The sequence below is a fragment of the Pithys albifrons genome, chromosome 4 (genome assembly GCF_047495875.1).
Source record: "Pithys albifrons albifrons isolate INPA30051 chromosome 4, PitAlb_v1, whole genome shotgun sequence".
In the NCBI taxonomy this organism is placed as follows: domain Eukaryota; kingdom Metazoa; phylum Chordata; class Aves; order Passeriformes; family Thamnophilidae; genus Pithys; species Pithys albifrons.
Window position 1 is genome coordinate 47,188,455 of NC_092461.1, and position 14,291 is coordinate 47,202,745.

Consider the following 14,291-nt stretch of genomic DNA (forward strand, 5'->3'; position numbering starts at 1 on the left):
ATCAACAATCACACACACACATATTGAATAAGTTTAAACACAAAGATCCTGGCAAATTTTCCAGCCCATCTTTTACTCCAACCATTCAGTTCACATTTCCCCAGCATTTTACCGAGGCTGCTTAGGACAGTGTCATAGGCCTGACTACAGTCAAGGTAAGAAACATACACTGCTCTTCCCTCATCTACTGAGCCTATCATCTCATCACAGAAAGCAATCACTTTTGTTAGACATGATATAGTTTTGGTATATTCACTCTGTTTCCAACCATTTTAGTCATTTACATGCCTGAATGTAACTTTCAGAGGATTTCTTTCACAGCCTCCCTGGGAATATAATAAGAGTTATCTATCTTGCTGCCTAACAGTATATCCAACTAAGTAGTGAACATGAAACCCTACCAGGGACAAGACAGATTGACAAAAAAAGTTATTTTCAAATAAAAGGTACCCATATAGTAGACAGACTGCACCAATGATTGTTTTATAGCCACAGCAACCCTGCTTAGAGTCTCACACACATTTAAAAGCTTCCATTTTATAGACAATTTTAGTTATTAATATAACTTTTTTAAAAATGTGGACTCCTAGGTTTCCTTTGGTTTTCTGCTTCCCTGTACAGTTCTATTCACTAGTACGGACTGCAGCTGAATGCCTTTAACCACACCTAGGAACATTATGCACGACTGTTTTCAGTTCATCACCTCTCTGTTACTACTTTGTCCTTTGCCTGCATCTTTCAACTTTTATTAGAAAGCAAACAAAAAACCCAAACAACCTGTAGAACGCTGAACTGAATTTTGCTGAAAAAGTTAACGAAGGTATAATTAAGAAACAAATCTCCTGGAGACGAGTTCTATTTCTACATACACCTTCCTACAAAAACCTATGTGGCCACCTTTGAGACACTATAACTTAGCAAGTGGCTGTGAGAGTCCTCAGTTGATCTCCAAGCCCACTGACTAAGCCAGCTATTTCTCATCTTATTGTCACATTACACAGAAGCAGGAATAATACTGGTGGAAGACTTCCAATTAAACAATGATGTCCTTGTCACTATGTATTATTTTGAAGTGGACTGTAAGCTCCATAGGTAGCAAAGCACATTGGATCATCTCAAATATGTGCATCAAGACCATTGAATGAAGATACTTCAAAATCCCAGCAGAATCAGAAAGGCTTAAAAATCTAAGCTAGTTCTTACATACACAATGACAGTAACTAACTTAGATACACACTGATATCTTAGTTTAAGTGTAGCAACATTTAAAAAAAGAAACAGACACACTAAAAGACTCCAGTTCAAACTAGGTGTCTTGGACTGAGCTGGCAAAATGTCAACTGCTCAATACAGAGTGTCAGCCTCCCTCCCCCCACTGAGAAAAGGGAAGAAAGGGAAAAAACCTGGAAAAAAACCTCCTGAGTGACGCAGGTTGTATTAGCCACATGCTGGTTTGTATTTAGCCACTTGGTTGTGTTAAGCTACTCCAATATTTGTGAAAACAGACAGAAGAACAGAGTATATCATAGCCTATTTTTGACTCAACAGGGGTTCAGATATTTGCTAATGATCTTATTAAGTATCTACCAAGAATTAAGTGATTTCAACAACCACAGCAGAGTAAGCTCCTTTACATTACACAGGTAGAGGAACATATTCTCTTTACCTGAAAAGGTGCTTAAATTTAAACTGCAAGTCTGGAGTCAAAATTGGAGGAGAGTCAAAGAAGACAGACATCAAGAGAGCACTAGATAATGTATGCTAGTATTTCTGTCATTTATAATGATAGTAATCACCAAAGAGAGAAAAGAAAAACACAACAGACAGGTGCAGTGATGAGGAACAAAAGCCTCCATAGAAGTTGAGTGCCTTTTGTGTTGCTGGAGAGATTGTCTGAAAAACAAACCAAACACACACATGGAGTCCACACTGACAAGTGCATGTGATTTCTGTTCTTTGGTTTCTTTTGACAAATATTTCCTCCTTCCTTACATGAAGTTTGAAAGGTCTCAGAAACAGAATAATCACTTTATTATACATTGTCATATTGCTCATTTGACTTTCCCTGAACCATTTAAGAACTCTTTATAACAATCCACAACACATGACAAGATGCACAAGACAGCTCTGCGACAATAAAATTCAGTTAAATAAAATTTAACACTCAAATTGTTATCACTGGACAATAAACAAAATAACCTTTTGCAGAAGAGGTTTTTAACTTTTTAAATTTTTTTATCTACTTAGTTTCTTTTACACTTTGAAGTTTTATCTCCGCTATGTGCATACAGTCAAAAAAAGTTTTCAATAAATTACAGGTATAGTTACATTATTAAGCCTCCTTATCTACTAATTGCTAATGAGTATGTACAAAAAAAAATCTGCAAAAATAAGGGACAAGGTGTTTTCTGACAGAATCAGGTGCACTGTAGAAAAAGCTCTGATTTCTAGTAGTAAAACTGGTAATTCTCTCTCTAGTCACTTCTCACAACATATGTGATAAGGCAGGTACATCCTAGCATTTACAGTCATTTTGAGACTGACAGATACAAAATATATGATACAAAAATGTATTCTTGCAAACTAGTCTACTTACTGTACTACACATCCAGTTTGCCATAAAACAAAAAAAAATTTACTCAGCACAAATGACAGCAGATATCTTATGAGAAAAGGCATACTATGTCAGAACAAAAGTACAACACCAAAACCAAATAGTAACTTCCAGTAGAGGGCTTGTCACAGCCTTTGCGATGCAACTTGAAAATATTCAGCAACAAAGCAAATCCTTTAATTTAAACTTGTGCAGACCAAGTCATGCAAACACACAAACAAATGCTTCAAATCTCAAATATTCCTCAAGTTTGAGCACACAGAATCCTGAAGTACACATTTGACAGTTTGACTGAGCACTATCAAAATGTGCTATCAAGAAAATTTGCTATTTGAGAGAAAAGGATAATAACTGGCAAAGGATTAGCAGTGATGTATTAAGAAACATCTGAATAAGGTCATAATTGCATGAACTGCAGAGAAGCTCATGCTCTGATATCGTATCTTCCTGGCTGGATTGCTCCCCATGGAATTCTGTTGACAGCAAACCAGTGTTACTGGAAAGACTTGCTGCTGCAAAGCTATCTCCTGCCCAAAAATTGACATTTGAGCTGAATTACAGGACAGCTTAGACAGCTAAACAATTTTAGTATTTTGAAAGTCTACAAAGGTAGAACTACGTAGCAGAAGTCAGCTACACTCAACATTGTATTAGCCCTTCACTGAAACAGATTATTTTTTTAACTTCATTTTGCTAAATGAAACTAGAAAACCCTCTCCCACATCTCTACAGCGAGCAGGGGGAACCTGAGCATTCTTGTCAATATATTGTTTCTACAAAAACTACCAATAAGATTAGAGACAAATGTTTAACTAGCTTGGGAATGTAAAAAAAATACAAAAATGCAACAGAAAGTCTAAGACTTCAGTGTGCAAGGATAGTATTTTGTTACAAACAACTTGCCTTCAAATCAGTTTTCACATAGAAAACTGTCATTTACAAAGATTAAAAGCTTTTATTTACTTTTAAGAAGGTATCATTTTACTTTTAACTGGAAGTGTTACCAAGTACCTTCTCCCCAAAACAAATTGACAGTTTAAGAAGAAAGCATAGCATCTGTAACATTTATCTTGTAAGGGAAAGTTAATTTCAAGTACAACAGGTATACCTACATTTACTGTAGCCTTGTCAAGCTCTGCTTCGGAAGATGTAGGTGATAGGGGACTTATAGGACTTAGAGAGGGGGAGCTGTCCACACTAGAAATGTAGTCTGGGTCAGGAACATACAAAATCTATAAAGAAGATATAATGTAATTAGAAGTTAGATATGTTTTCAAAGTCACTTTAGTTTTCCCACCAGTTCAGGTATATTTGCTATGCTTTCTCAAAATAAGCTACAGAAAACCATTCCAGTTCCCATTGCTTTTAACTGAATTATGAGTTCAGTGAATAAATAATACCATCCCAAGTACTTCTTAATTTTAGCTTTTCAAGTTTTTAAATCTTGATATAATTTTGATTTTTGGTCATAATAATTGAGGAAAAAGTTCAAATAGAAAGCATTAAAGGTATACAGCATACCAGAAACACATGATAAAACTGTCCAGGGAAGACCTGTCCAATTATTTCTATGATATTTCAGTCATGCTAGGCATTTAAGCTACACCTAGACAGAGTTCTGCAGCAATCAGAAATAAACACAGGATTTGTCAAACAGAGGGCCAATATCAAATGGGCAATGGTTAATTCCATAGCAGACCTATCACATGTTTCCAGGCCCAGCTTTCAAGAAGAAATTAAAAGTAAAGGCAAAAATAGGTAAAGAAAGGCAACAGTGACCTGATAAGTGAATGATAATTCAAATACTGCTGGTGAAGACAGGAAGTTTTCAGAGTAGAACAGAAATACTATTCAATGTACTAAAATAGAATTGCAGCAGTAATATGCAGTCATGGAATATTGTTTATAAGCTGTACCCTGAATTTGTCTCCTGAGCTAGAGTTGGTGAACAGTGTGCTATATTTGCAAAGCAACAATTCAGTCTGTGCACAAGTGTTATTACACAATTAAGTATATCTAGGTTTATATCAGGTTTTAAAAGTCCTCTGATATTATTTAAATGAGACATGTAGCTTCATTACATGTTCCTTTTTAGCTAGTTATTTAATAGGTAGAAGAAATTTACAAATTAGAGAAAAATGAAGGACTTTCACAAAGATAATAGGAAAATCAGTAAGAGAAGCACTTTAACACTTCCTCTGGTAGACATGAAAATATAGGGAAAGAGGTCTTTGTTGGATAAGTAACATATATAGTGTAATAGTACCTGTCCAGGAACGACTGCTCTGGAGAAAAGCTTATTTAATTGAACCAGTTCATTGGGTGTTGTATCAAATTTCAAGGCAATACTGTTTAAAGTATCTCTTGATTCCACCTGTATCAATTGGGGAAAAAAATAGACAAACAAACCTGTAAGCAGTTAGTTCAAATAGGAGCTTACCAGTTTTATGTGTAGGTTTACCAAGATTTTGATGACCTTTTAAGTGTTCATATCTTATGATTGCCCCCCCCTCCAACCCCTTAAAAAAAACCCAAACCAACCAAGCCACCCCAAAAACATACCTATCCCCTACATATTAGTCTACTGCAATCCCATATAAAGACACATGCCTTCCCAGTATGCTTCCACATGTACAGAATTGTCAGTCACGCACTCTGAGCTGTAGGCTCAGCTACTGCACCAGAACTTTTTTGGTCTACATTGCTGGGTACCCCTGGACCAATACACAACTGACTGGGTTCACAGAACCATTCATTCCCCCTCCAACTCCTCAGTTCTGCACCTACAGTAAAGCTGAAGCAATCTCTACAAAATTGAACACACTCTCTTACTATTGAAATAAGCTTCAATAGCTTAGACACTGACTTTGAAGTAAAATCCATTACCAGGAAAATGCAAAAAATGCTGAAGCAAAACAGGTAAACCAGTATGACAGTAGATGGAGCAAAAGCATTTTGAGTAGGTTATTCCCATGTAAGGAAAGGAATTTTTTCAAGCTTGTATTTTCACCTCAAACTCCCAAAATGTATTCAGTATGAACCACCAGAACACAAAAGGAGAACAAATAAGTCATTCTGAGAGAGTATTTCAAAATAAAGAATTCATAACTTTAAGAACAATGGAGGTCTGACAAGGGAGCATACAACCAAGAAGTTTACTGCATAACAGGACAAGACTTCATAAACACTGCACCAGGAAAAAACAGACCCTAGCAGTTAAGGAAAGATGAAGCTATGTAAGCTAAGCTACAGTTGTATTGCTAAATATAAGTAAAGGTTTAGAGAATTCCCTTCCATATGATGTCATGAGAGACCCCAACAAAGCAGGACTCTGAGCAATTTTGTAAAGGTGCACTTTTCAACCTATATTCACCAAAGAAAAGAGAGGCATTGCCAAGGAAAAGGCAATTAGCTTTTTGCAGATAACTTTCTATTATGAGAATTCTTTATATAGCGAGTCAATAAGCTAAACAAAGCAGCAAATATCCCTCTACTAGTATTTCCAGTATGAAAGACTGTATTGTAGCACATCTTAGTCATTCAATACTCTGCAATCAGGTAGATATGCAGAAAATAGGAATATTCTCATATGCCATGTTTAACTGGTATTAAAGCAGAAATCAAAACAGGACTGTGACCAGACCAGATAGGTACCATGTGCTTCACAGACAGTAATAAAACTAACCACCAAATCAAGGAACAGTAGTCCTTCCATCAGAAGCTCAATATAATACAGAAGATTTGCAAAAATAAACTGTAAAGTCAGATTCAAAAGTTTTGCCTAAGCTTGCTCTGACAACTGTTACAGGACAATAGTCAGCTGCTAGGGAGATATTCCTGATCTATTACTTAATGATTGTCTAAAATCTCAGTTGTTTCTATCTCAGATGATATGAAACAAATCAAAATAATTCAATTAAAACCCACAAAGCTTAAGCCCTTTTAGAGTGCATTCACTCTTCCAGCCTTCAGAAATAAAAACATCTGGTGAGATACCTTGGCAATTAAAGGGTTTATCTCACTCAAGATAAACACAATGGCAAGTATAAGTTTCCTGTTCATATTTGGCTGTGAAGTTTGCACAGGCAAATTTCCACTTTGCATGGGACTTCAGAGACCAACAGACACCTTCTTAAAATAAAGACATTCACATAATAGAGACTTCCTGAAATAGATTCAAAGGCCTATTTACCAAATAAATTTCGTCTCAGAAAGCAAACTTGCCATACATTAGGAGATAGCCATTTAAATGCTATTCTGAATATTAAGAATCTTACATAAATATTTGGATATTAAAGCACTGTGCTGAATCTTCTTGAAGACAGGGGATGAAGAACAGTAATTGCATTGTTTTATGATTTTAACAGAATGGCAAGATTTGTTCCAAAGCAAGTACACCTTTGAAGAAAAAAATCCTCCACTGGGCTCGTAAACAGTTTGATTCCCTAACACAATCAAAAATGGACTTGAGGAGGCCAGCTGGTGCCTTGAAGTCCTTCAATACTTATTGTGCTTTGCTTGCTTCAGTATAAAGACTGAAAGACACTAACTAATCAAAGTGCTAAAAGAAAACAAAGACCGCTTAGTCAGCACTGCATAAATTCACATCAGCTCTGCTTTGTACAATAACTTTTGTTGAAAAAGTTCCATAAAATGTAAGTAGCTTTCCTACTCAACAGCAAAAGCCTCTAGTCATCAACTCTTACACAGACATAAGACCTTATTATCCAGTTCCTCCTACCTTATGTAGTCACATACATACAAATACAAGTCTAAAATTCCAATTCACTAAAATCAGTGTTTTATAGATCTTAATAGATACAGAAAGAACCAGTTAAGATCCTTACCTTCCATTTTCCTTTTCCAATAAAATCCAGAATCAAACACTCCCTTCAAACCATTTTGTCCCCATTTGAGCAGAGGTACATCTCATTACCCCTTCTCCATTTACAAAGCACTACTTACATACACATATTTGCCAGGTTGCTCGTGCATACCATTAGGCAGAGCTTCAGTCACCACTAACCATGGTTCAAACTGCCTTCATTTCCTCAGATTAACAGCTGGCATAGTTTTTTAAAAACTTATTTAAAATCTAATTCTCTACTGATATTTTAGTCATTGCATCTGAACATTTGGAATTTATCCTTTCTTCCATTAAAAATTATATATCAAATATGTATGAATCAGAATGCAGAAAGAATCATTACTTTTATTTCATAACTACCAGAAAACAACAATACAACACTTTAAGAGTATTAAAATAAACAAACAAACAGATGGGAAGACTAGAAAGAAGGATGAAGACAAAAGGAAGCAGACAACACAATTCAGGTGTTATAACCAAGTCTTTAAAAATACCAGATTATGACTACATTTACTAATTGTTATTAGGACTAATTTATATAATACACAACATCAGAAAAACAGAACTTGTAAATATCATAAAGGCAATTTAAAAAATAATTAGGCAAAAGATATAACAGGTGAAGTAATATGTCACTATTATGATGCACATTTTCTAAGTTCCCCAAAATTGGTTAAAAATAATATGACAACCGCACACTCAAAAAACAAAAAATAAAACCCCAACACATAACAGTCAGACAAGAACTCGCTCCCTGGCTTTGAAAGGGAAGCCCCAGGAAATAAAAAACACCACCAAAACCTCCTAAGTATGCAGTACTTTGAAGGTCTACAATGGCAATAAAACTGGCTGTCCCAGAAAAGAGAACCTTTAGCACTCTCTACCCAACCTACCCTAGGACTGCAAGTACAATGCAGTTACTGTAGAAAGATATCAGCAGATACTCACCATTTAACTACTCTCAAAATAAACATGTTCAGCAAGTCATTACAACAATCTTCAAGTATTCCTGTGAGTTCAAAGTCTAACAAGCTCTTACCTATTTGATGGTCACCACAAAAACATTTGCTGCCCAAACCCCTGAGTTCAGGAAGGATCAAAAAATTCATCTTCGTCTTATCTCAAGATGACTTCAGAAGTCCCTGCAGTTTTGTTCTTCATATATATCCATATAGAGATAGATAGATAGATATGTGTGTAACTGGTTTCTAACTAAAAAAAAGGAGTCCAGAGCCAGCTTCCAGACTTTAGACTTATCACTAAATACCAGGAAAATACCATATGCAGGGAGACTGGTAGTTCAACACTGAGGACTCTGGATTAAAACTCAATCTTGAGGCTATTGTTTCCTATAGTCTTCTGTGACCTTCATTAGTTGGTATTGGTCTCTTATGACCTGGACAACATAGTCTGTGTATACAGTACTTGTTCCCTACTTCAGGAGAAGAGCATACCCTTCCATCCTCAGAGAATCAAAGGGGAGGGAGTGGGCCAGGGGAAGGGAAGTCTATTGGAGCCTCCAACACTGATAAACAAGATCATCCATCTCCATTGCTCACTTGAAAACATTTTTTTAAACCAAAATGTCTTTTCTATATAGTTCACTGCTCTTGAGTGGAAAAAAAAATCTGTAAATAACCACAATTACTTCTTTCCTAAAAGAAAGAGCAGTTCTAGGTTTTTCCTTGAAGTCATGAAACAATGAGCATGCTACAATCACTGATGTTCAGCATCCAACACTGTCTGCTTATGCTCCATTACTTATCTGTAATTGGCTCTACTAAAACCTGCAAGGCAGTCACTGGTTGTGTTTGTATAAGTGACACAAAAGGCTTTCAATGCAACATTAAGGAAGTTATGTCAATTAAGCAATGTAAAAGCTACTTTCTCAACCCAAAAAGGACTCAAGAAAGTTCTACCCAGTAACAATAATTCACCTAAACTATTTGCTCTGTTTGTCATTTGAGCCTGTTCACATGCATCAGCTGTGTGCTGAAGGGGAAAACTATTGGCTTGGAGCACCATCTGTGAATTCTGACATAACAGACTACAAATTTGCATCTCATCTGTTAACTGACATTCAGAAAAGAAGTATGTGAACTCAAAAAAATACCTATTCACTGTCTAAGCAATATCAGCAAAAGTAAAACAGTTTTTTGTATCTTTTAGCGGCAGTTTCGGACTTACTTCCTTGATTTCCTACCATATCTGTTTTCAATTAGTACCATATCTGTTGATTCCTTCTCTCTGATGCTACATCCAGAACAGCAGTTTCAAGTGTTTACATTTTGGTAATTTCAGATGAAAATCTTAAACATTAACTGCTTTTTGACTTTAGCTTTAAAGTGAAAATGTATTTTCTTATTTATTTGTCCCCATAGTAATTATTTTCTTTTTTAAAAAATTCTGGTGCAAAGTCTACTTCACATTAAGGACTCATCACTTCCATCAGTGAAATATCATCTCACTCTGAACTTCAGGAATAAAAATAAGACCTTCAGTCTTAAAACTATGTAGCCACTGGAAAAAACTAACATATCAAGTTTGGGGTTTTTTTAAAAAGAAAAAAAAGTTCGCTTTTCAACAGTGCTAGGAGGTGAGAGGGAGTCTGGTTCCTGCCTTCATCCTTCTACTACTTCTCAAAGAAGAAATAGGCATATAAATACATGTGTAGGCACACAAGTGTGTTGTCTCTGTGAGATGCAGTAGGACTAAGACAGAAACCAGACAAAAAAGTGCATCCCCACACACAGAATAATCACAAATATCACCAGTAGCAAATTATCACAATAGTTACGGGACCTCAGAGTGAACTGTAAGTTCAGTTCCTAAAGGTTAGATCCATGTGTTTTATAAAACCATACGTGTATAACATTTAACTAGAAGCTCCAACAACTTAATGCTACTGAAGCACTTAGCTTCACAGATGCTGTATTGTGAAGTGTCTTGCTATATGTTTCACTCATGAAGTTTGAAATGCATCGTGTCCCACATATGCAACAGGCTTCTTTAGAAGCTGGACTAAGTTTAATGACAAAAAGCCTTTGATTCTTGTGAATCATCTTTTTGACTCACAAGGAAGTGATGCATACTTCAGTATGTATTAAGAAAGCTATTTTTGCAGCTAAAACCCCACCTACTGGAACACAAAAACCTGCAAAAGTACATGACAACTTGACACAAACACCAGAGGTTAAAAAAAGGAAAGCTGGTTGCTTTAACTTTGCCTGGAATCTTACATATAAAAGTAAAAGCAGGCAAGAGCCAAGTTAAGGGATTTACTGAGTATGAATGCCAGTAATATAGAGCTACAACTGACCTTTTTTTTCCAATCATTTCAGACGAAATGGGGTTAATGTAATAGAAACAGTTACCTTTATATTACCATTCTTCAGCTGCTAGAACCAAAGCAGCAGAAATTTGTGTTTTGAATTTCAGCTTCAAGGAAGTCTTTAGAATATGATAGAATTATATTCAAATTCTGATACAAGCCACACTAGTGCTCCTTGCTCCAATACACACACATTCTCTGCCTCTCCAAATGACTATCACAGCCTTCTCAGTAGTAAAGCAGTATCACAGTTTGCCTTAATGTAACATTAAGAGTTAAGTTCTCCAACCTCCCCCATATCTCTTGTTCCTGGAATAAGAGAGCATCAAGAGGTCAAGTAAAGACTTTTTATAAGGAAGTTCTCATTTTTATTTATCATGTTCAGCCTCAAAAGCATTCAAAGATAAAAAAGGGGAAGTCTGTCACAGTTAACATCAATTCTATAAGCATTATTTATATACTAGAAATATAATTAAACCTATAACACAAGACCGATACTTCTTACTTCTGTTTCCCTTAGTAACCACAAATGTGAAAAGCTGACTGCAGCACAGTTTGAGGGTCACTTCAAGAACAGAACAGGCAGAGAACGGCTCCATTTTCAGATATTGATGCAGAAACAGAGTTACACAGTAAAAGGTATAGATCTATGGAAATTATTAGGAGAACACCAGGTCAGTATCAAGATACAGCTTCCCTTCCAAACTTAATTCTGTTACTTCTAATAGCAACAGCTTTTTAATAATGCTGAAAACAGAGAACTTGCAGATGATTATATAACTACTGTTATTTATGGTTTCCAACTAGTGACCTAAAAGTGAAACAGTCAACAGATTGATTAGCTTGGGATTTTTCAAGGAAAAAAAAAGGCACTTAAAGGGAAAAACCAGCATTACTACTTAAGCATTACCAGCCAATTTCCTGTTTTAATTTCTGTCAAAGTAAAATACCAGATATATAGAATTCTAAGATTAAAAGGTAATGCACATTACAGTTTTGTTTATATTTGGTAAAGAAACTTTTGAATCTGTACTTGCTTTGCAATAACATTCTATCAATAAATCAATGACTTACAGAATATTCAAGAGTCCCTCTAGGCTTTTGAAAAGACATTCGTCGCCCATCTTTCTTGTCTGGGGTCTTCTTCTGGCCAGTGTCTGAAAAAAATTGAGGCAATGCGCGTGTTAAATTCATTTTCTTCTCTCAGTACTGTCACAGGCTGCTGACTACAGCCCCGTGGGCAGACATCTAATTCACCAGTTACACAGCTTGCTCCTGCTGATTCTAACAGATACCAGCTGCTAAAATAGGGACTTCATTCCTCTGCAATGCTTTAAGAATTTGACCGATACAACCAACTGATAACTGGAAATCAACTAACTGCATAAGTATTTGGGGCTACTCAGGAAGCGATTAAGGAAGAAAGACTAGATAGGAGATTGACTCCATCAGGAAAACAACATCTCTAGAATTACTGTGGTTAATTGATTCTATATTGTACCCAGTCAGCTTTCATCTAGAGGGGAGATGATCTGGAGTTCCTGTATGTTCCATCTAATCACTAGAGACTTTTTGTTGCTGTTTGAAAAGTACAGAGTATTTATAGCTATTTTATAAAACAGAGTATAAGTGTTTAACTTCATAATTATCCTGTCTGCAGCAAATATATGCAGCCTGTACATAAACACTAAAGATTCTAAATAAATAATACAAATGAAGAACTGTTCTTTTTATTAGGGCACCGTATTTTGATGATCTCTATTTCACAGGCCAAACTGGCAACAGTTTGTACCTACAGTATACTCTACTTCTTTATACAACTGGTTTCATATTTATGATAGTCACAATGCACCAGTGTACTTAAATGATTCAACAGAAAGCATCTACATCTCTAGAAAAGTGTATTTTTAAATGAATCTCTCAAGAAGTTATGTCTCAGTCACACAGTTTCCATCTTCAATATCTGCTGTTCAGGAGCCCAAAATACTTATCTGAATGAGACCTTAAGTTTTCATACTAGAATGGGATTAGTTATACTCCCATTTCAATATGTTCAAATTTTTTATCATAATTTACTCAAATATTTCAAATCAAATTCAATAGAAGAAAGAAATGCTATAAAATAAGTTTACAGATAGTTTAGCATGGCTACATGGAGAATTGACAACTTACTGTACATCCAGTTAAAGCTCACCTCAGGTAGTAAGGAAACCTACTACAAATTGACAGCATGTTTTATGCATTATTAGTTTTAATATCCTGATGGAAATGCTGGAAAAGAAACTAGACAACTATTTGCACAAATTTCATATACCAACACCCAAATTTTTATATTGATAGCTGAAACCATCAAGATATGGGGGGAAGGAGGGAGAATGAACAAAGTACACAGCAAGTTTTGCACTGCCAAAAAGTACAAAACAAAACAAAATATGAAAAAAACAACTAAAAAAAAACACCCAAAGCCAAAAACAAACCAAAATCCAAACACAAGAAGAAACCCACCTCAGAAAATATCTTACATTTGCTATACAGTACAAGCTGTAGAAGACAACAAAAGTGACTTCTAGCAGATTCAACATAAACAATGTCCTGTGGTATTCTTTTTATATACAGATATAGATGTATATACACATATATGTAAAGATATCCTGAGGTAGAATGCTCCCATACCTAAAATTGATGTAAAATAAAGATGGCACTAATTAAGGTAAGTTTTTGTGGCTACAAATGACATTTAAGACTTTAAGCCTACTTCCAAAATGTTTCTAGGAAATCTAAAAATCTAATCTCACTAATTCTGCACACTTTCATCTTCACTCAATACATTAAAAGGTATCTCTGCCTTTATTTACTAATAGAAGCTTTTAAAACTAGTTGAGAGAAATGTTAACTTCTGATTATATTCACAGTTTTTAAAGGTACTACAAACATCTCTAGGTGAGGTGAAACCAATTCCACAATGAATAAAATACATGAGAAGTTTGTATGTGAGCAGCCCCAGGAGCAGCCAGCATTCTCTGTTAAGGCCAAAAACTTTGTTACCCACAGTTTTGTATGACCTTGCAACACAACAGGTGCCTACTCAGCAAGCTACTGAAAAACTGTAACAGCTGCTCCACTGTAGCTGTTACAAATTTTTCACTCCTAATCAAAGCTTTGCCAGTAGCTTAATCATTTTCTTTCAAGAGCAGTCTGGGCCAACTACGTCTAAGCAAAAGTCCAAGAATGCAACTGCAAATAGACTGATTTCATCCAGGACCCTCTATGTGCCTTAATCTATACATGGAGAGCCCCTACTGCAGAACAAGCATCTTCTGCTCCACCCCCCCACCACCCCCAATAGATAGAAAATAGAGAAGCTCCATATGACATATATATATATATATATATATACATCCATTTAATTTGTATATAGCCCAATGTAGTTTGTGGGATTTTTTCTCAACCCAAGTTTAAGTCTCCTTTTTCTCCTTAGT

The 14,291-nt window shown here is 35.6% G+C and overlaps 1 protein-coding gene across 10 annotated transcripts in view; it reads right to left on the reverse strand.

Annotated features, from left to right (window-relative positions):
* Window positions 1-14,291, reverse strand: part of OXR1 (oxidation resistance 1) — a 263,783-nt gene that overhangs the window by 50,736 nt on the left and 198,756 nt on the right. For 9 of the 10 annotated variants that reach the window (XM_071553986.1, XM_071553987.1, XM_071553992.1 and 6 more), the window contains 3 exons: window positions 11,887-11,969; window positions 4,881-4,988; window positions 3,727-3,846 (listed from right to left, as the gene is read on the reverse strand). In XM_071553986.1, coding sequence (XP_071410087.1) covers window positions 3,727-3,846; window positions 4,881-4,988; window positions 11,887-11,969 — 311 coding nt within the window. The remainder of the gene's footprint in view (window positions 1-3,726; window positions 3,847-4,880; window positions 4,989-11,886; window positions 11,970-14,291) is intronic. The other variant, XM_071553994.1, reaches the window with a different exon arrangement.